Source organism: Protobothrops mucrosquamatus, unplaced genomic scaffold, assembly GCF_001527695.2.
Source record: "Protobothrops mucrosquamatus isolate PMUCROS unplaced genomic scaffold, P.Mucros_1.0 scaffold613, whole genome shotgun sequence".
Lineage (NCBI taxonomy): Eukaryota > Metazoa > Chordata > Lepidosauria > Squamata > Viperidae > Protobothrops > Protobothrops mucrosquamatus.
In genome coordinates this window covers 627,115-649,230 of record NW_015386910.1, presented here as the reverse complement: position 1 = coordinate 649,230, position 22,116 = coordinate 627,115, and the positions used below count along the sequence as shown (strand labels likewise).

The 22,116-nt window shown below is 39.3% G+C and overlaps 1 protein-coding gene across 1 annotated transcript in view; it reads left to right on the top strand.

The window, feature by feature from the left end:
- Positions 1–10,014: 10,014 nt before the first annotated feature.
- Positions 10,015–22,116, top strand: part of TFCP2L1 (transcription factor CP2 like 1) — a 36,609-nt gene continuing 24,507 nt past the window's right edge. The window contains exons 1-2 of the mRNA XM_015817641.1: positions 10,015–10,076; positions 21,013–21,164. Coding sequence (XP_015673127.1) covers positions 10,015–10,076; positions 21,013–21,164 — 214 coding nt within the window. The remainder of the gene's footprint in view (positions 10,077–21,012; positions 21,165–22,116) is intronic.

Below are 22,116 nucleotides of genomic sequence, written 5' to 3'. Positions count from 1 at the left end.
CAACAGTGAGTCTTAGAAAAGGAATCTAGGAAAGTTAATTTGGCAAAAACTAAAATTAGGTGAACACAGATCTCTCCATATATATTATGCTTGATTCAGAAAGGACATGGGTTTAACTTTATCAAAACAGAATTATCATCCTTCTGTTGAAAAAAGGTTTCATCAGCTTGAGACATAGATTTGCTTACTAGTTCAAACCCTCCGAGTGAACTACGAAAGTTTATTTTTTTAATGAAATTTACCCTGATTACAGGGATGTAAAAATACCTTGTTGGTTGGAAAAGGAAATCCTGATATATATATTTTTGCTACCATAAACTAATATCATTCTTCTCTTACAAGGTCTACAAGTCAACTACATGGCTGAATGTCCAACTGAATCCAATATTCCCACCCTAGTTCCACCATTATGCAATGCTGAATCCCATTCCATCAAAATGGAAAGTTATGATAGTGGAAGTCAGGACATTGGTTTGAAAGGGCTAACCAGGCTGACAGGCACCACAAAAGCTAAGTGTGATGCCTACAAATTGGCAACAAAATTAGACTTTTTTTATAGAGAGAAGCATGAATTATTTAGGAAGACTCATTTCAATACCAGAATTGTTGGACTAATAATTGAGCACCTTTGACTGGAGAAACTCCAGAGGTACTACTAGATCCTATCAACCAGAATAACAACAATTAGTGAAATTCTTGCCTCTAAAAAGGATTTGGTTGGATTAATTCAGTTATATTATCTTCTATGTTGTTTTTCCTATTTATGAAATTTTGTATGCAGACAAAGTTATTGTATTTGCCCATTGCTTCAGTCAACTCCACATTTTGTATGACATTATAGGAAATAATGATAAACTGATAAATGATGATAATGATAAACTGAAATGATAATGACCTTCACATCTCAATCCTACTAAAGTTTGATTGGCTGTTAGTTGTAATTGTTATACATTATTACATCATAGGCATTTTATCTCTGAGTAAACCTCAGTAAGTACAGTTAGTAAGTGAGGGGGGGGGGAAGAGAGAGACCTTTACTTTATATTTTTGGATAACTTCCTGGGAAGATAAAAAGAGCATTGCTACACTCATTATATGCTTCTATATATTGTACATCAAGTATCAGGTAAGCCACCAGAGAACTGAATACTCAATTAGATATCACTATCTTGCGTACAATGTAAATTTCTAAGAAGGCTCCACATCCATTTGCACTACTCAGGTGACCTTGAGGACACAGATAAACTTCCAAGTTTCCTCAACAACTCTCTAAAAGAATGCAAATGATCAGCTGTCTGCAAGGAGTATAAATCCTTCCATTCCCCACCATCCAGTCAGAACTGAAGAAGCTTCTTTGATGAGAAGTGAAACATCTTCAAAGAAAAACAAGTCCAGTTGCCTCATGAAAAAGCATCTTTGGGATAACTATGACCTGGATGACTGAGAATCTCCATTGACATTCAATTTGAGAAACAGGTTTTTTTGGCCAGATCATTTATCCGGCTGCAGTTCACCATTAATAAAGTTTAGAGTCTGAAAATCCTTGAGTCACACAACATATCTCTTCCCAAAAAATGTGAGATACAGTATTAGATAATGTTTATTTATTACCCAGGTTCTCAGCTGTTTATTACAAAGTTTGTTCTTAGACAGTTTCTTTGTTAACAATAACTTTAACCATAAAAGAAATTATACTTGCAAGCAGAAGCTCCCATCTGAAATATTTACAATACAGGACAATTTGGGGGAATAAATCAACATTTGTCGGAAGTAGTTTATCAAAAAATCTTACTAGAAGTCAAAAATCATTCTGCATTTTGGAAGGACTTTATTCAGTAGCCAGTAATGATGAATGTTAAAATTACTGCAATATAGAACAGATTATTAATGGATATAAATTCAATGAACTATTAGTACTTCAGTTCAGCAATAGCAGCAATAACATATGGTACATCCATAAGATTAGATAAATAGATGATAGCTAGATAGCTAAATAGATAAACCTGAAGAGGAAGCTTCAAACTATTCTATGATGCCTGATTGCTATTCTTGAAGTCATAGAATTGCAACCTAACAGTGAAAATGTGTTAGAAGAAGGAGGGGATCAATTTCCTGGTATGCTTAGAGCTGTTAGACAAAGATCCCATTATTTCCTTCTCATCATCAGGATTTCCAATAACCTATCTAGCCACATAGTATGCCTCTGCCTTCTGTCCTGATGTTGGTTATTGAAAGTTTTTCCCCCCATCAACATCAGTTCCAGCCAAACTTTTTCACTGTGCATTTCCTTGATTGGACGTTGCATAAATAAAATGACAAGAAGAAAAAAAATAACCCTTAAATAATATTTATGCTTGTTTTGTCTAAAACATACAACTACTTATGAATAGCAACTGACAGCATAGATATGGACACTACTTGTTTAGCAACCACAGTTGGGACCAGCAACTCAGTCATTAAATGAAACGGTTAAAAACTGAACCCGCAACTGTGCTTATGATCTTATTTCAGCTTTGCTTTAGAGACCTGCAAAGGTTGTAAATGAAAGAATTGGTTATAAAGTTACTTCATCATTGTGGTAACTGCAAAGGGTTGCTAAACGAGGCAATTGTTAACAAGGAATACCCATCCAATTGCAAATGAGATTCCAGGGCTTTTAAGTATTCAGTGTTTTTCTTGGTTAGGAGAACCTGAAAGAGCACAAGTGTGTGTCTCTCTCTGTGTGTTTCTGTGTGCGTATGTGCAGAATTCAAAACCTTTAAATTAGATTAAGACATAGTGGTTCCTTCAACGAATACGCAGAATAGGAGAGAGGAGGAAAAATAAGGAGGTGATTATGTTATATTGATGCTTTTCCTCTCTGTTTGATTTTACCTTAAAATGTGAGCCACTCAGGAACATTGGGGAATTTATTACTTTAACGTACAATATTACTTTTACTTAATCTTTAGAGGAAATAAAGACTTTTGACAAGTTTTTGTACAATGAGATCAGTACAAAGTGTTGTAGGTTTGCTATTTCATATTTGTCCCCATGCTAAACATTAACTTAAAAGTTTATACTCTACATTATGAAATGCTTTTCAATTGAGAAATTAAGGAGTCTTAAGATTAAATTCTTATCAGACTCATAAGACATGCAGGAATGCTAAGTCACACAGAGTAGTATTAGTATCATTTGCTCTGCACCAGCACACAGGCACCCACGTGGGTTTTACCAGAAAACATTTTTACAAAACTATATAGTCTCTGTTCTTATTTTTGGGTGTATGTATGTGCGTGTGTAGTTGTTTATATAATACTCAATAAACAGTATGGAAGGCAGGTGAATAAATGCTCCTAGATGTAATCTGTAATTTGTACTCACTGAACAGTTGTCATTTAAATGCTGTGCACCATATCCACACTTTGCTTTTATATAAAACCTAAAAGCAAAAACAAATATTAATAAGGAAATAGTGATATGAAATACACAACATTCAATATAGGAAATTGGAGATATATACTGCTCAAAAAAATAAAGGGAACATTTTACCATGGAACTGAAGGGGTTTGCGTTCCCTTTATTTTTGTATCTATATATCCAATATATAGAATAGAACAGAGGAGTATAAATGCACGCTTGCATAAATGAAAAACCTTGTATTTGGCTTATCGTATAAAAGCAGTGAGAAGATGCAACAAGAATGTTTTCTGCCATGACAGGCCTTAGGCAATCTAAGAATCAATGTTTTGCCATGGCCATCATTTTTATTAAATATATATATAAATATATATATATTATATATATCAGGGCACTAAAGGCATTTATTTTGGGTGCTGTGATGTTACTGCTAAGGAAGTAATCCCAATGTTTTCTAGAGATAGTTATGTTGCAAGTGTAGCCTCTCTCAGCCTCTTATCCCAGAATCACAATAAATGGCCTCTGCCCCAAAGCAGGGACTGTGACATGGTCCAGTTCATGAAAGCAGGAAGAGATTTCTCCAACTCCTCCTTGTTCAGGTAAAAAGAAAAAAAAAAGGTTTTACTCTGAGGGACATCTCAAATGAAGGGAGACAATCAAGAAGCTGTGTTGGAATGGAGGGAAGGGGGAATTGAAGTCTATCTTAATTCAGCATCAGATTTAAGCTTGACATTTCTACAAAATCAAGAAGCAAGTTAGGCAAAATTAAATTAGAAAGGAACTTCTGACTGAAAACAATTGTTATGTAGATCCTATATGATACATATTTATTAGTTCTATGTTAAGGTTATTCTTTTTTTGTATGCAGGTGAAGATACTTATTGTTTTTGATGCTTTGTTTATGTAAATTTAGTTATTATATGTTTGATGCATCTTGGAATCTCTGTGCAGCAGTACCGCCTATATTATAAGCAGATCCATTACATCCTGTGATCTGCAACTAATTCTTCTCCTTTAGAGCATTTTATTGTATAATTGTAGCAACACTGTAAGTTTATTACCTCCTAGCTTGATTGGTGGAAATAGAACTGCTGGACTACTTTTGTAACATGTTGGGAAAGAGGAAGGGTTGCACAATATTACAAGCACAGAATATCTGCACATTCTTTCTTTGCCAGGTTAATGGGTAGCTACCTCCATATAGCATTAATTGGCACTTAGTAAGATGATCAAGAAACTTCCACTCAAAGAGACAGAGATACACTGATATATTGCAATAAATTAAAGATATCCAATTGCCAAGATTTTGCAAAAATATGTTAAAGGGGAGGATGCCAGATAAAGTCACCCCATGGAATATTGTTGATGGTGGCAGTAATTACCAAGCAGCTATAGCAAAATAGGAAGATAATAATAGAACGGTATTTGCTCTATTCTTGTTGCATTATTTGTGAAATATAATAGGGCCCTTGTTATCTCTGCCTGTACCAGAAGATTGCATAGGGTGGTCACCCACAGGGTTCCTCTATGAAACAATGCCATCTAATGCAGTGGTTCTCAACCTTTTTAATGCTGCGACCCCAACCGGTCATAAGTCGAGGACTAAACCAGTCGTAAGTCGAGGACTAAACCAGTCGTAAGTCGAGGACCAAACCGGTCGTAAGTCGAGGACTACCCAACTGGTCGTAAGTCGAGGACTTTCCCTGCCCGGGAGCGCCGCGCATGCATGGTTCTGCCCCCTGCACCGGCCGAGGCGTAGCTGGCAAGTGGCAGAGACGGAGCAGGCCGACCACCAGCTGGCCCAGCCCAAGGGAGGTAAGACACCCACCGGAAAAGGGGAAAAAAATGTCGGACAAAAAAAATGACGGACAAAAAAAATGGCGGACAGCCTTGCTTGGCGACCCCTGTGAAATGGTCGATCGACCCCAAATGGGGTCCCGACCCACAGGTTGAGAACCACTGATCTAATGGGACCTGGGAGGATGCCTTCTTTGCTATGCTGCCTATTCTTTGAAACAAGCGATTCCAAAGTTCCCTGAGGTTCAAATGGTACCACCCTATTGGTCTTCCATAGAGTTATGAAGATCTGACTTCTCTACCCTGTACTGCTGCAGGAGGGCAGATGTACCCTATTGTATGATGTGCATTTTTCTTTTCACCAGCCTCAGTTATGCATGGGTGCTGTTTTTGTTAGGCTTTTCCGGTTTTCATATTATATTGCTTCTTTCTTGATTTTTTTTTTATGCACCCAAATTCACAAATTGTAAAAGGGGGAGCCACATTCCGCATGAGTGGAGAAGAAATTATGTTTCACACCTAAATATGTTGAGATGTAGGATTTTATTTCTGTCTACTTGCATTCTGGTTGCATTAATCCAAATATCTCTTCACTTGTTTCATTTCTTGGAGCTCCTCAATAAATGGCACAATAAATAAAAGAAATGGTACCAAATTGGAAGCCATCTGCCCCTTAAATCTCATCCATCCCAATTTGCTATAAAGAAGGCATTATATAAATGTATAATGTCTATTCCTTATAAATATCTGGCCTTAGGCTTTCTTCTATATCATTGTATATAGAATTGTACTGTTTTATATATTTTGAAAAAAAAAAACCTAAATGTAACTTCACTAATATTTCAGTCAGTATTTTTGTTCATCAAGTCCTCCTTGATTGGACTTTTGATCTGATAATAGATATTATCTTCATCTGTTCCAAATACGTATAAAAAGAGTTAACGGTGCATATTAAAAACAAACATCTTAGCAACAATTTTGACCTTCATATATGTGATACACTAATCTACAATTTTCCATGTCTGTTCTACATTTATTCTAGCCATGACTTTAGGGAATTCTTCAGAAAAAAATTATCTTTAAGGTAATGATTTTTCATCCTGCAAGTTCTGTCAACTATTGGTTAAGTACCATAAATGCAAACATTATATGGTACTTATGTTGGAAATCAAAGTAATAGCTTGTTTGCATGCAACAAATGATAGTTATCATCAATATATCTTCTATGAAAGACTGTCTTAATGGCACTCCAAAATAAAAAAAAACCCTTTTCGTTTTCGCAATATGGTTTTGAAGAGAAAGCATACTGTAATATTTGAGGTCCACAATTATGCCATATGAAAAAGAACTGAACATGTGATGTGAAATACAAGTAGTCCCTTTTCTTAATATCTCTACTCTTGATAGCGTATAGAGAACTTCTGTTGCTGCTTAATTGTCCTATTCAAGAAAATGCTAACTGGAACACAACTTGCTCCTTCTACCTTTGATTCAGATGAACAGAGCAGAGAAAACCTGAAGTGCCCTCTCAGTTCAAAACAAATGACCATTCATAAAATTCATTTAAGATATAACAGTATTGACAAAGCCAAAAGGAATTCATGAAAAACTACTATTCTTCATAAGAAAAGGAAGTAGATGTCTATGAAATTATTGTCTTATTATACAGGGACAATATTATGCAATTATTTATTAATTTATACTACCCAGAATAATTATTGTTCTGTCTATTATGAGGTTTAATCAGTCAACTGAATTATTAAGCAGGGGTAGGCATGTGCAGCGTAAGCAAGCTCTAGTACTCCTACTGAAACTGTGTTGCTTGGTTCATTTTCATTTCTCATTGTGCCCAACAGAATCTACCATGGGATGCCATATTTCAATGTAGATTATGTAGATATTGGTAGAAATGTAATTTTGTTAATTTAAGAAGAAAATGTAGATTAAATGTGAGTAAAACTATAGGATAAGTTAGTGATGGCGAACCTTTTAGAGACCGAGTGCCCAAACTGCAACCCAAAACCCACTTATGCATCTTCGGGTGCCGGGTGGGTGTGGCCCATTGGGTGGGTGTGGCCCATTGGGTGGGCGTGGCTGTGGTGGTAACGGCAGACTGGGTGGGACTAAAAAGTTCAATCAATCAATTCCAACTTTGCAAGATCATTTTTCCCCCGAGAAGTTGAAATTGACTGATTGATTGAACCTTTTTTTTTTTTTTTGCACACGGCAGCGGAGGCCTAAAGCGAAAAGGTTTTATAAAACCCAGCTGAAGGCCTAGGACTGGGGCGACGGTGCGCGTGCCCACAGAGAGGGCTCTGAGTGCCGCCTCTGGCACCCGTGCCATAGGTTCACCACCACTGGGATAAGTATAACTAAAGGATACTTCAAAGTCTTTGCTGCTGTGTAATATTTTTCAGTCAATGCTTATTTCCCCCCTTTTAAATATGTTTATCTCAGAAAAAAAGGATTTTCATTTTTGCAGTGTTTTTCTTTAATAGGTTTGACAGTCAACAATAAAAATATACTTCTTATGAAAAATGGACAGTTAGGTCACCAAAAGTAGTAAACTACAATGTAGACTAGAAAGATGTTGATTGATACAATGCAATTTTAATGCTCCTGCTAAAAAGATTTTAAGGGAATTTTAACTATATTGTGATAATACATATCTACGCTTAGTATTGGAATGGTAACAGATTGAGAATCCAATGTCAATTCAACTTATAGCTACTGAACATCCTTTGAAGACCAAATAATACAAAATAATTGTTTGAACTGAAAAGTATCAATTAATTCATGGCAATCTTCCTTTGCTATGGAAAAGGAGCACAAAGAGCAGGAAAGAACTAGATAACTCCCCCCCTCCCGGCCCCCAGCAGTCTTACTTCAAACCATTCTGCCCAAATTTATTTATGCTTAACTAATGCTAAATCACTTATTCAAATGATCTCTAAATGGTGTATGTTGTAAGACATTCTGTTTTTTCCTCAGGGGTTCTAGGGGCTCTACATCTTCCCTCCTAATTTAGCCTGTTTGGCTCTCTTATCTGATTACCTTAACCATGGTTTTTCCAATTCACCCAGGCAGTTTTCAAAGCACTCTGAACCATACATCAGCCACATAGGGTGGTTTCACACAAACAGGCTAGGTTAAAATGTGGCTGGCTAGTTCAGGGGGTAGTCAACCTTGGCTCTTTTATGACTCGTGGACTTCAACTCCCAGAATTCCTGAGCCAGCTAAGCTGGCTCAGGAATTCTGGGAATTGAAGTCCACGAGTCATAAAAGAGCCAAGGTTGACTACCCCTGGGCTAGTTTATGGGTTCAGTAGATCCTATAATGTCTGCCTTAGGGGAGTTGCATGGGACTAGGTTATCTTATCTTTGGCTTCCTGTTTGGCAGACTTGAGGGCAGATTGAAGCTCTTAAAAATTAACCACAAAACCCCAATCTCAGAAATCAGTGTTCAGTGTCTCACATAGGCATGCAAGGTGCAAAGAAGGCAGCCCCTTTGGTCATTGGAAGCTGTATTTACTTCAGGAAAGCTAACCAGGCCCTTGGAGGTATTCCTGTGGTTCGGGGGGGGCATATGCAGCATGCAGCCCTTCAAACTGAGTTAATTGGGTAAACCGAGGCACAGCTTTAGCCCCTTTAGTTCCCCTCAAAGCCGAATTCATAGCACATAAAATTATCCCCCCCGCCTGACTAAAAAGAGGTCCTTTCCCGGAATAATTAAAGCCCACAGAGAGCGTTTTTTTCACGGCAGGGTCATCTTACTCCATATTACGTATTCACATGGAGACCCTCTTCCGCAGGGCTCACAGGTAATCCTCACCACCCCTGCAAAACCCACAGAGGAGCTGCCCCCTCCCTCGGCTCAACTCCAGGGAGGATTGCAAAGTACCACCAAAGCAGTGGTTCTCAACCTTTTTAATGCCGCGACCCCAACCGGTCGTAAGTCGAGAACTAAACCGGTCATAAGTCGAGGACTAAACCGGTGGTAAGTTGAGGACTACCCAACCGGTCATAAGTCGAGGACTTTCCCTGCCCGGGAACGCCGCGCATGCGTGGTTCCGTCCCCCTGCGCCGGCCGAGGCGTAGCTGGCAAGTGGCAGAGACGGAGCAGGCCGACCACCAGCTGGCCCAGCCCAAGGGAGGTAAGGCACCCGCCGGAAAATGGGAAAAAATGGCGGACAAAAAAAATGGCGGAGACAAAAAAATGGCGGACAGCCTTGCTTGGCGACCCCCGTGAAATGGTCGATCGACCCCAAATGGGGTTCCGACCCACAGGTTGAGAACCACTGCACCAAAGGGAGACGAAGCCGTAACGTAAGGCTTCTCAGTGCCCTCTCGTCGGCCACCGAACGTCAAGCCCCGCAACGGGGTCGCCAACCGAGGGGGAGGCGTTCAGGGGAAGAGGCGCCCGCCTCCCGCTCTATTTCTGCGTGGCGCTCGTCTCCCCGCTCCAATTTGGCTTCGGTGGCTCCTCAGCTTTTCCACCGACGCCGCGGGCGACAACCCAAGGACCGGCGCCCAGTCTCGACGGGGCGGAGGAAGAAAAAGAAAAAAAAAACAAAAAAAAAAACGGGAAAGCCAAGAAACTCGCGCCTGACCTCAGCGCTGGGAGCGGCCGCCCAGCGGGCTCACGCGGCTGACCAATAAAAGCGCGCCGAGCGGCGCCGGCCGTCGAGTGCTCGTTGCCGTCGCTGCCTCGCTCCCGACTTGACTCGACTGAGCGCCTCGAGGTGCCGCAGCCCGCCCGGCCGGAGGGATATTGACTTTGGGGTCGGGGTTGGCTGGCGAGCGAAGGAGGGCAACGATGCTGTTTTGGCACACGCAGCCGGAGCATTACAACCAGCACTCGACGGGCAGCTACTTGCGGTGAGTCGAGGCAAAGGCGAGCAACCGCGGGCGGGTCGAGAAAAAGGACCTGGGATGCCCAAGAGCCGAGGGGAAAAGAGAAAGCGCGCGTGCTGGTCAAGAGAAGCGAAAGTGACCGCTGAAGAGAAATTACCACCCGCTCCTTTTGCTTTGGGGGATTGCTTCGGTTTGAATTTTTTTGGGGGGGCGCTTTAGGGGAGGTTTCTGAAGCGAGGGGCACGGGGCGACTCGAGGGCATCTAGCAGGGCGAACCAGCGCGGGTATCCCGGCGTCATCTTCAGGAGGGACCCTGAGCTTTTGGGTAGAGGCGTGGGGTGCCGGCGTCCTGCGGGCGGGAGAAGCGGGGAACGCGGCTTTCGGAAGAACCAACCTGCACGGAGTCTCGGGGACCAAACCACCTTTGAGTGGTTTGTACTGTATGTATCACGCTCTCGGTCCAGAAGGCGTTTCGGGGCATTGGCTGCATCGAATGGCGTGAACTCCTCCAAAAGATTTTACATCATACCAAATGAACAGTGGGGAAACCCAAAAGAACGGAAAGAGAAAACATATCGGAGGACCGGTTCTGTAAATAGATAGGGTTTGCTAACAAGCATCTCGCCCCTTTCCCCGGAGCAATATGAGTGTCAGATCCAAGTTATGCTATACGCGAACTTTGCTTGAGCGTCTTTATTTGGGGATGACTGCCTGGAAGTTAGAATGTCTGAAGCGGTGGATTCCATCCTGGGAGCCCGTTTGCATTGCGGTTACTCTACGAACCGGGAGAGAGGGATGTATCTACCAGTGTTTCATTTCATTCATTTATTTCATTTATTTCATTTATTTCATTTATACCCCGCCCTTCTCCCGGAGGACTCAGGGCGGCTTACAGCCAGTTTAAAACAATCCCACATAAATACCAAATACAAATCTAAAATAATTAAGAATAAATATTTGAATTGGCCGCTCTATTAAAATTTTGTTAAAACCAATTAAAATACCCCCTAGGCCAGTCCTGCCTGCTGAAACAGCCAAGTCTTGAGGGCGCGGCGGAAGGAGGGGAGATCCGGAATCACCCGGATCTCTGGGGGCAGCTCGTTCCAGAGGGTGGGCGCTCCGACAGAGAAGGCTCTCCCCCTGGGGGTCGCCAACCGACACTGTCTGGTTGGCGGCACCCTGAGGAGACCCTGTCTGTGGGAGCGTATCGGCCGGTGGGAGGTGATCTGTGGCAGAAGGCGGTCTCGGAGGTAACCAGGTCCGATGCCATGGCGCGCTTTAAAGGTGATAATCAGCACCTTGAAGCGCACTCGGAAGACCACAGGCAGCCAGTGCAGCTTGCTGGCTGTGGAATTCTGGGAGTTGAAGTCCACATGCCTTAAAATGGTCAAGGTTGAGAAACACTGATCTAGGCTGTTACACACTCTGTGAACCGCTGTTGGCTGTTCTCTGCGTAGTGGAACATATTGGGGTACCTAATGACCATCCCCATAGTGGCTATCTGAGGTATATTTAAAGAAGTAAAAATTACAAAAAAACCTCTGCCGATTACAACTCCTGTTTCACGTCAGTGTATGGGTTACTTACGGTATTTCAAATCAGACTAATCAGATTAGTTAAAAATGTGTGACTTAGGGAAACTGATTTATGATGGGATCTGAAGATGGTAAGATGGTACACACAATATAATTTGGACTAAATAGCCAGCTGTCTGGCATTGTGTGGTTCCCCCATTTGAATCTGTCAATTATGTTTTTTAAAAGGTAAGCAGTTGCTATCTCATACTTTTTTCTCCTCGCTGCCTGCTGTGGGAGGATCAGTATGGTAGTCAATGTTGAAATGTTGTAATATGCTATCTTGTTAAAGGATTAATACATTTACCACCATAATTCTAAGTTGGCAGATATACCCTTTCAGTAACCCATGAGTCTCTTTTTTTGTGTATATTCAACAGTGTTTGACTCCTGACAATTACCTAGACAAGTCCCTGCAGTTTTCTTGGCAATGATTTTCCAAAGTGATTTGCCATTGTCTTCTTTATAGGGCTGAGATAGTGATTGGCCCCAGATCACCAAGGTGGTGTCCTGCCTAAGGTAGGACTAAAACTTGCCATCTCCTTTTTTTGTAACCTGATGCCTTAAGCACTACACCAAACTAGCTCTCCATAGAGATCTCTACAACTTTATATATTCGTACTTACAAATGTATGGATTTTAGTCCATCATATCTTTATTAGAACACAATGATCAATGAACCCAAAGGAATTTTCAATTTCTTGGAAGATGTAGTACCAAAAAGTGGGGGATAAGAGCAGAAATATTTAAAAATAAGGCAAGAATTGTGGCTATATAGTGTATCTCTGTTTGTCTTAGTTTCTAAGGTTGCAAACCTTTGTTTTTGCTGCAGTTCCTTTTGCAGATCCTTCTCAGAGAATATGCAATGCTAATGCAAAGCACAGAACCCCCCCCCCCCAAGAAGTAAAAGAAAAGGAAAGCAGGAGATAAGATAAAAGAAAAGGAAATGTAACTGAATCAACATTCCACAAAACTTTTCATTAAACCATTCTATCCCCTCAAGTCATCTTTGCTTCAGCCATCTCTCTGGAGTATCTAAGACACACTGCTGTTTAAGAAACAAAAGATCTTGTGACATTTCAAAGCAAAGAAAAATAACTAATTTATTATAGCATAAATGTTTTGGGGATATGGTCCACACCATCAGATATGTGGAAACTCTTTGTTAAGTAGACTGTGATCAACTAAACTTTTATATAATAAAAGATGCTTAGTTTTTGCAGAAAAAAACCCAAACATATTCCCCAGACCAGTCCTTAACTAAGATGTAGGTGGGGTTTTTTTTAAAGAAAAAAAAATCTATTGGTTATATTGAGTAAAGATGCTCAGATGAGGTTGCCTGAAGTAAATCCCTTTAATGAACACATTTGGAAGACACAAAGTGTTCTTTCAGAAGTGCCAAGCACTTGTAGATTGAAACGACTGTCTAACGGTTCTTTAAATCTGTGGCCTCAACCCTGCTCGCTCTGCCCCCACCCGTCTATACATGATGAGTAGTTCCTTTAATTCATTTTACTTACTGGACTTGATGAATCCAGTTTTTTCCTGCTTTATTTCTGTGTTAATCATGTTCTATGTAAGCAAAAAAGGGCAGCGAACAGGGAAAGAACAAATGGAAGGTCTTCACTGGGCCCTCTAAGCAGCAAACCATAAATGGAGGACTCCTTTATTTTAATATGATTTTATGTGTGTGGTTAGGGAATAATTTTTTAAAAATGCATAATTGTTCATGTTGCTTAAAAATACATTGTTTGGCAACATCTTTTTTAAGCTAAAATGCCATAATACTGTAAATAATTTTTCAGATTTCACAGAAGTCTTCATCAGATTGGATAGGACTGAGTGTAAGAAAAGCGGAATTGGTTGAGTAAAATCAGATTCATAAATCATATTAACTGTTTGGCTTGCTTTTGTTTCTCTGTTAATTCTGTCATTGTGCCTGAGAAGCCACTCACTAAAGTCTTACTTAAAAATTTTAATGTCATTATCCAAGGATTAGAGTGTGTCTCAGAAGGTGGCAGCACCTACTCAGTCTGTTCTAAACTTAGAGCTTAGCTTACTATTTGGATAAAAAAAAATTACAAGGAATACCAATAGGTAATGCTAATTAGAAAACATCCCAAAGAAAAGTAGTGATGCACCAATGAAACCTCATGTTTCTGTCTATGCAGTCACCAGGAGCTGAATATGACTTGAAGGAAATTTTACAGAAGACTGTAATATATGCTGTTCTTAAGTGAAGCCTGAGACCTGTTGCATAGCACTTTGCTGAGTCTAATCTAGTTAAAAGCATGTGAGAATTTGCCTAGGTCAGGAGCCAATCTTCTTAAACCTTATCAACTAGTACACCTTTTCCCCACTTGTCTTTCAAATGGGGCACATTTCAATTTACAGATTTCCCCAGCCAGCAGCACATCCTGCTGATGAAAAAGACGGGGAGTTGTCATTCTCACTTACCTACCGACATTACATTACATAAATCTGAAAGGTGCTAGTCTGCAGTAAGTAAATAATTGATGCACAAATGTAGTATAAATCCAGAAATTGAAGTAAATTCATTCATTTAAGTATGGATGAGCAAGTTGTGTAAAACAGTTGTCTTGCCACCAAGGTGAATTGATAGCAGGCTTGGTGGAAGCCTATGTTCATTGTACAGTCAAGTTCCATCCACATGTGATTTCCCAGGTACTGCTTATGTTGTTTTTAAATCTCTTTGTGTGACGGACAGAGTCCTTTGAGGCTAATGCTGAGTCAGTCTTTTTAATGATGCTGGTAGAATTAAATGTAACAATATTTTGCATTTTTGTCTCTACTATTTTCGTATCATCAAGCCTTCTGTTACTTTAAGTTTATAAAGTGATCATTGGTGTAGAGAAGTTTAGCTGTATTATTTCTGACCAAGATAGATTTCCTTGAAAAAGACAATATAGTTTCTTTTAATTTGGAGCTTAAATTCACAGGAATCTGATTCTTCCTTGGTTTACAGAAAATCCCAGTATAGATTAAGTGTCTTTAAGTAACTTCACAGCCCTGCATTGTTGCATAAGTCACAATGACAGAGTTTACACAGCACTGAATCAAACCAAACAGACTACATAGTGGCTTTCCAGAACATGTGAACCCAATCCCAAGTGCTTACTTCTGGTTGTACTTTTAATTGTACACAGAATTATATTCTTATTACCTAACTTTAACATTCTGCAGAAAAAAAGAAGGAAAGTAGGGAGAAAAAATTCCTAAGTTTTTCAAATGTTGACTCTAAAAAGAAACCACAAGAAATGGGAGAGGGTGACCAGATTTCTTAGATGTTTTAAAATTAATGTTTAAAGAAATAGAAAAGTTCTTGCTAAATAAAGTAGGCAAGGATATACAGGATTATATGAAATACAATTCAGTGATGAACATGATTATATGTATAAAGAAATGCTGTATTTTTCCCCTCTGATTCTAATATATGAAATATACCGTAGATAGTCCTTGACTTACAACAATTCATTTAATGACCAAAGTTACAACAGCCCTGAAAAAAGTGACTTATGATCGTTCTTAACACTTGCGACCCTTAGCAGCATCCCCATGGTCACATGATAAAAATTTAGATGCTTGGCAACTGACTCATATTTATGATGGTTGCATCATTCCAGGGTCCCAGGGTCCCATGGTCCCCTTTTGCAACCTTCTGACAAGCAAAACCAATGGGGAAGCCAGATTCACTTAACAACCTCATTACTAACTTAACAACTGCAGTGATTCACTTAACAAACTTTGGTAAGCTATGTTAGGAAAAGTTGTAAAATGGGCAAAATTAGCAAAAGAAATTGTGGACTCAATTGTTGTCGTAAGTCGAGGACTAGTTGTACTATATCTTGTGTGTTAGTTATGGAAGCAATGAACTGAAGAGTAAGCATTCTTCATTTGGTTATCTATGTACATATAGGCAGTGCTTTTTTTGTAAAAAAAAAAAAAAAAAAGGTGCCGGAACTCACACACGTCATACAACCCGCCTTGCCTACCCTACAAGGTTCCATCCAAAAAAGGTGCCGGAACTCTGTTCTGGGCGTTCTATGACAAAAAAAGCCCGGCATATAGGGCATGTAATTTTGTTTTTCAAAGAAATGTTCCCTAGCCTGGATTCTCTGGTCTAAGGCTAATAATGCTCTCTAGTCCTTGTTCAAATCAGTAGCAGGCTAAAATTAAATGCAGCTTTTATGACATTTATTTCCTGTATTTCTACCACCTAAATAATATTGCCGGTGATATAATAAAACCTTTTTCTTCCTACTCCTTGGATATTAACTTTTCTGATCAAGAGGATTACATAATTTTAAATGGATTCTTGAATGTGAAACTGAACATTCAATTTAAATGAGGGACATTTATTACCCCATTGTTCATCTACTTCCTTAACTTCACTGGATGTTTTAAAATTAGCCTTTTCCCACTGGCATTGAACTAAGCATATTCTTATGGGAATCGGGTAAAATAGATGGATGTGTGGGAACTGGAGTATGAGGGAGATAACCTGAGTGTGTGGAGACCCCCATCTAGGTTTAGATTTCTGGGAAGAACTGAAGTGTAAGAATTGGAGTGTGGGATGGTTCTGGAAAGGTGCAGGGCTTGTATTCATTTACCTTTTCTCGTCTTCTTTTTTTCACCTGGTTTTGTAATACTGAAAACAGCAAGACTTCTGGGAGGGAGAACAATGTGATTTCACCTTGTGTAATTCTGCTACCAGCCCAGCCCTTGGGATGGGTCAACCCTATAAATCTAAATCTTTCAAAAACAATGGATATAGTTTACTGCAAGGGATTTTTCATAAAAGAAATGCAAATATGCTGTATAAAATGGCTGGGGGTGGGGGAGAGAGAGGCCACACCATCTGGAAAGTTTTTCAGCCCTGGAACAGCCATCTCAATTTAGCATTGAGGTATATAACGATGAGTGTTACACTGAGGAATGTATTAAAGACATGGTAATGATTTTCCAATGCGCACGTCAGCAGATAATAGGGAAATATCCTCTACTATTTCCCTTAAAAAATTTTTTTGAGAGAGTTCAAAAACTAACCCTTGTTTGTTTGTTTTTTCCAAAGGAGAGAACATGGTTTTGGGCAACTTGGAATGCCAAAATATGACATTTTTCTAACTTAAGCATATCTCCAATCCACTTTATCATTCAATCTGTTCTGAACTGAATGTAGACTTTCTTGTGAGAATATATGCAGGTAGTCCTTGACTTATGACCACAACTGAGTCCAAATTTTCTGTGGTTAACCAGATAGTTGTTAAGTGACTTGTGCCCCATTTTATGACCTTTTTTGCCATAGTTGTTAAGCGAATCATTGAAGTTGTTAAATGAATCTGGCTTCTCCCGTTGACTTTGCTTGTCATAAGCCAGCTGGGAAGGTTACAAGTGGTAATCACATGACCCTGGGACAGTGCAACAGTCATAAATACATGCCAGTTGCCAAACATCTGAATTTTGATCACATGACCATAGGGATGCTGCAATGGTCGTAAGTGTGAAAACTGGTCATAAGGTACTTTTTTCAGTGCTGTTGTAACTTTGAACAGTTACTAAATAAATGGCTGTAAGTCAAGGACTAACTGTACATAGGCTATAAATCTGTTCGAAATTGTGTTTTGTTATTCTTTTAAAACAAACAACATCCAGATCACAAGACTCAATATATGTGGAAGGCACTAGATTGGTGAATACTCATTTAGCCACTACTTCACCCTGGTTTTTTGATTTAACAATAGAAGGAGATTGTGTGCTCATAACAACCACTATTTTTACAAGACTATTAATATCCAGTCCTTTTATACATTTCCAGTTATCATTATGGTAGCTCTCTATGTTGAGATGATAAGATAAGATAAGGTAAGATAAGATAAGATAACCTTTATTATCATTTTTTTTTACTGTGGGCACAATAGCACACATCAAAAATGAAATTTAGTTGCCTGCTCTCAAAGTGAAACACATACATGACACACACCTAAAACATACTACGTACAACATATGTATAGACCCACACCCCTACATATACATAGCAAATAAATATTAAATACTGTCCATCTTGAGTATATAACGGAAGAGGAAGCTTGAGAGTTCACAAGGTTAATGCTGTATGGAATGAAACTATGGCTGAATCTGGATGTAAAGTCTTTATATTCCATGGACCAGTAGTGGGCCGTGGCATGCCAGCAACTGGTCCACATAAGCAAGCAGAGCCCCATCCGTGAGATGCAGGCAGCACACAAAACCACATACTCTGGTCCACAGAAAAACCTCTCTCCACGGAACCGGTCTCTGGTGCCCAAAAGGTTGGGGACCTCTGATATAGTGGATCTAATAGGAAATGTACAGAATATATTTTGCTGGTTTAGTTTCTTGCTAACCTAAATTCTATATTGCATTTAAAATGTATTACTTTGCTATCTTTGAAACAATTATTTCAGCAAACTATAAAATAAAGAAATAATATTGTCAAGCTATTGTCAGTTACCAGAAAAGCTGTCTAAATGTTCATGTTTAACTTTGCAGTGCACATGCTTTTTAACTTTACTTCTCCATAAAATGAAATCACATTCTCTTTCAGTTAAGAACTTTTATCATGTTTATTATCAAACAGTTTGATTAATGGATTCACCAATTTTTTTTAATCTTCCAGCTGGTGAAAAAGTAAATTATTAATCTGTGTAGGTACAAGACAAACACCTTCTTGCCCTAATTTTCAATTGATGTGGATGGATTGCCTTGCTAATTATAGATGTGGTGGCATTTAGAAAATGTAATCTTTTTCACATGAATACAAATATTTTTGGAAGACAGTTGACCTAATGTTTCATTTCTTGAATATTTAGAACCAAAATAAAAAATTAAGCCCGTTAAGTTAAATGAATTTGATTCATTAGAAAATAAGTAAATATTTTGATTGCTTCTGCTTAGAAAAAGGCACAATTTATGCTTTGTTCATTCATTTTATAAACTAGAACCATCTATGGGTACAGCATAATTAGTTTTAATACGGTAAAATATTAATTTCCTGAAACCTCATGTTACATTTATCTTCCTGAAATATAACTGGACTTTCCATTATATATACTGAGTCTTTTTAACTTTTGGCATATATGTTCCTGATCTTATGACTACTTAAACAGTTTTAGAATGTGGCCCAACTTGTTTGGAAATACTAAATATAAACTTATCTATAATCAAGAAGAGTGGTCTTTAAAAGACACATGACTGGAAATTTGGAGCTATAATCCCAACATACCCCACCTGGAGGCACATCTAGTATACCTTACTTTATCTTAGAAATGCCAAGTCTGCGCAGATATGATTCATATTTGGATGGCAGACACTGGGAAATACCCATAGGTAAACATAGGGTGAAAAAAACATTCCGTGGAAGGAAGCACGGAATGCTTTCATGGCAACCATTTCCTTTTTTTTTTTTTTACAAATTTTTTATTAATGTTTTCAAATAAACATAAACAAATAATACAAATATGGTGCATTTAATTAGAAAAACAAACACATAAAAAGCCTACTCAGTAGGTATTCAGAAATAATCGGCGGTCCCCCCCCCCTGCATCCACACTCCCTCAACCTTCCTACCTACTTCCCTCTCCCTTCCTCCCCCTCTTAACCACCACCTCTCCTCTTTCCTCCTTTCCAACTATCCTACACATCCCATCACCTTCTTTTCCACCACCTCGGATGCAGTTTAGGGGTACTAACCAATCATCTCCTCTTCTTAAGGACAAACATTTACATTATATTTATAAATACACCAAATTTTATATAATTCTACCCCTTCATCCCCTCCCCCCTCCCCCCCGGACTTCCCAGAACTGAGTACAGGGATAAATACATAACATCCCAAGTCTAAATTAAGCTATCCATTCATAATACAAACAAAATTAACATACTTTAACTCTAACATACAATAGTAAACTTGAATATAATATATATATATATATATATAAATTATATTAAATATATAAAAAATATTAGAAAAGAAAAATATTTATTCAAAAGCTATATGATAATTAATCACTTCATACTTTCTCTTAATATAATCTATCCATCTTCTCCATACCAAAATAAATTTTTCTTGAAATTGATCCTTCAAGTATGCGGAAACTTTTGCCATTTCTGCAAAATATGACACCTTCAATCTCCAATCATCCATAGTCGGTAATACCCCTTTCTTCCAGTTTTGAGCAATCAGTAATCTTGCTGCTGTTATACAATACAGCATCAGATTCATTTCTTTAGGATCCAAATTTTCCATAATACCCAATAAAAATAATTGCGGTGTAAATTTTATCTTTTTCTTAAAAATCTGTTGCATGGCAACCATTTCCATACCACTATTGAAAAAAACCTACATGAATGGTCAGGGAAGTCACCAGAAGTTGAGCAGGACTGTAGTTCTAACTTTTCTGGAGTACACCAGAGTATGAACAGGTGATAGATTTCTCCTGCAGTTACCAGGCTATATGTGCATATATTTTCAGGTACCATTAACTGAGTATGAGATTCATGTCTGGAATCTATTACACATGCACACATGTCTTTGTAATTTGTTTTTTTTTATATAAAGGGGGGGTGACTGAATCACTTTTGAGCCTGGGAAATAGTTTCTAGGAATGGTAGTTTCTGGGAGGATAGACTGAGATAAGATGTTTTCTTGTTCTTGATGGGAGGGGTTAGATATGAGGAGGTTGCAGTGCTGAAGTGTTGGAGTGTGTTGGAGTGTCTTGTCTTATCAAGAACAACTGCATAGATCAGTGATGGCGGACCTTTTAGAGACCGAGTGCCCAAACCGCAACCCAAAACCCACTTATTTATCGCAAAGTGCCAGGGCCACATCAGCATTGTGGTGCCCTCGGGGTGGGCGTGGGCGTGGGCATGGACCACTGGGTGGGCGTGGCTATGGTGGTCACGGCAGACTGAGTGTCATGGCAGGGGTGGGCGTGGCCACCTTGATGTTGTTCATGGGGAGGACACCTATGGGGGCTGGGCAGGATTGAGGGAGATCCAGGGGGTCTCTGGTGGGTGGGGCGGTGAGCAGGAGACTCATCCTGCAGGCTGAGGCAGGGGGAAGGATGGGGGTGCCATTGCTGCGGGGCAAGGCAAGGCAGGGGCGGCTGCTATCTGACACCAACAGCCACTGCACAGAGAGGCCAGCGAGTGCATGGGGGCATGCTCTACCACCTCTACTCGAGCTTGCTAGCCAGCTGCTTCGCCTCCTTTGTGCTGGGTGGGGCTACCGCTCCGGGTGCCAGCGGTGGCCTAATGGACCTGTGTGAGCTGGCGGCGGCNAAAAAAAAAAAGCAAACCCATTGCTAAGTTTTCATTTTATTTTTCAGTGATGTGCTTGCACTGCCATTCTTTAAACAAGAAGAGCCTCAACTTTCCCCCGAGAATGATACAAAACTCCCTCCGTTTCAATATGTGCTGTGCGCAGCGACATCTCCTGCCATAAAACTTCACGAAGAGACTCTGACTTATCTCAACCAAGGTAGGACCAAAGCAAAATTGAATGGATTCTGGTTGTTTGAATTGATCTTTGGTGGTTTGAAGACTAAACATAGCAGATCCTAATTTGGTCTGAAGATTGTTTGTGCATGACTGGGGGACATCATTTAAGGTACTGTGTCTGAAATGTGCCACAGTGGAGTAGAATTATGTATATTTAGGAAGATTATATTTTCACTGATTTTGTATTAGAGACATATTTGACAAATGAAAAATATTGCAATTGCCAGTTGCAATGTTGTACTCATTTAACATTAATTCTTTTACTGAGGTAGAAAAACAGAACTTTACTGAATGGTGAGAGATTGTAGATTTTGCTTTGTTTCTGCTTAAGACAATACTATCTGGTTACTGAATCTAGGAATCAAGGTGCAATAGAAAAATGCAAAATGTACACTATGAAGTGTATGAAGATTCTGCTACAAAATGCTGAAGAGTGTATACCAGTTTTTCCCAGCTAGTTCCCTCTAGATGTTTAAGATGTATATCTTTAGAATTCCCATACAGCACAGCACCATTTGGTCAGGAATTCTGAGAGTTGTCAGCCAACACATCTGGAAGACATTTGTGCTGGGTGTGCATTGTATGAGTTGGAGAATGTTGTGTATGATTCTGGGCTTCTTAGATAAAAGATGGAACATAGCAATGAATATTGAGGCTTGAATAGTGATTGGTTTGTGGAAAAAATGCGTTTGTACAACCCACAGTTGTTAGGTTGAACTTGCATGTTGTTGATAGTTTATTGCATGAGCCCAGTTAGTTGTGCTTTAAACTATTTCTAGAGGTTTCTCTTTCCCTAATAAATGTGGGGATATTTCTCATATATTTGTATATGTGTATCTGCATTATATATTTGCTAGAAGCCATGCTTCACAAAAACTAAGGTTGACAAAATTTAAAAAAAGATACCCCATTTTGCAACGAGCCATGATGGC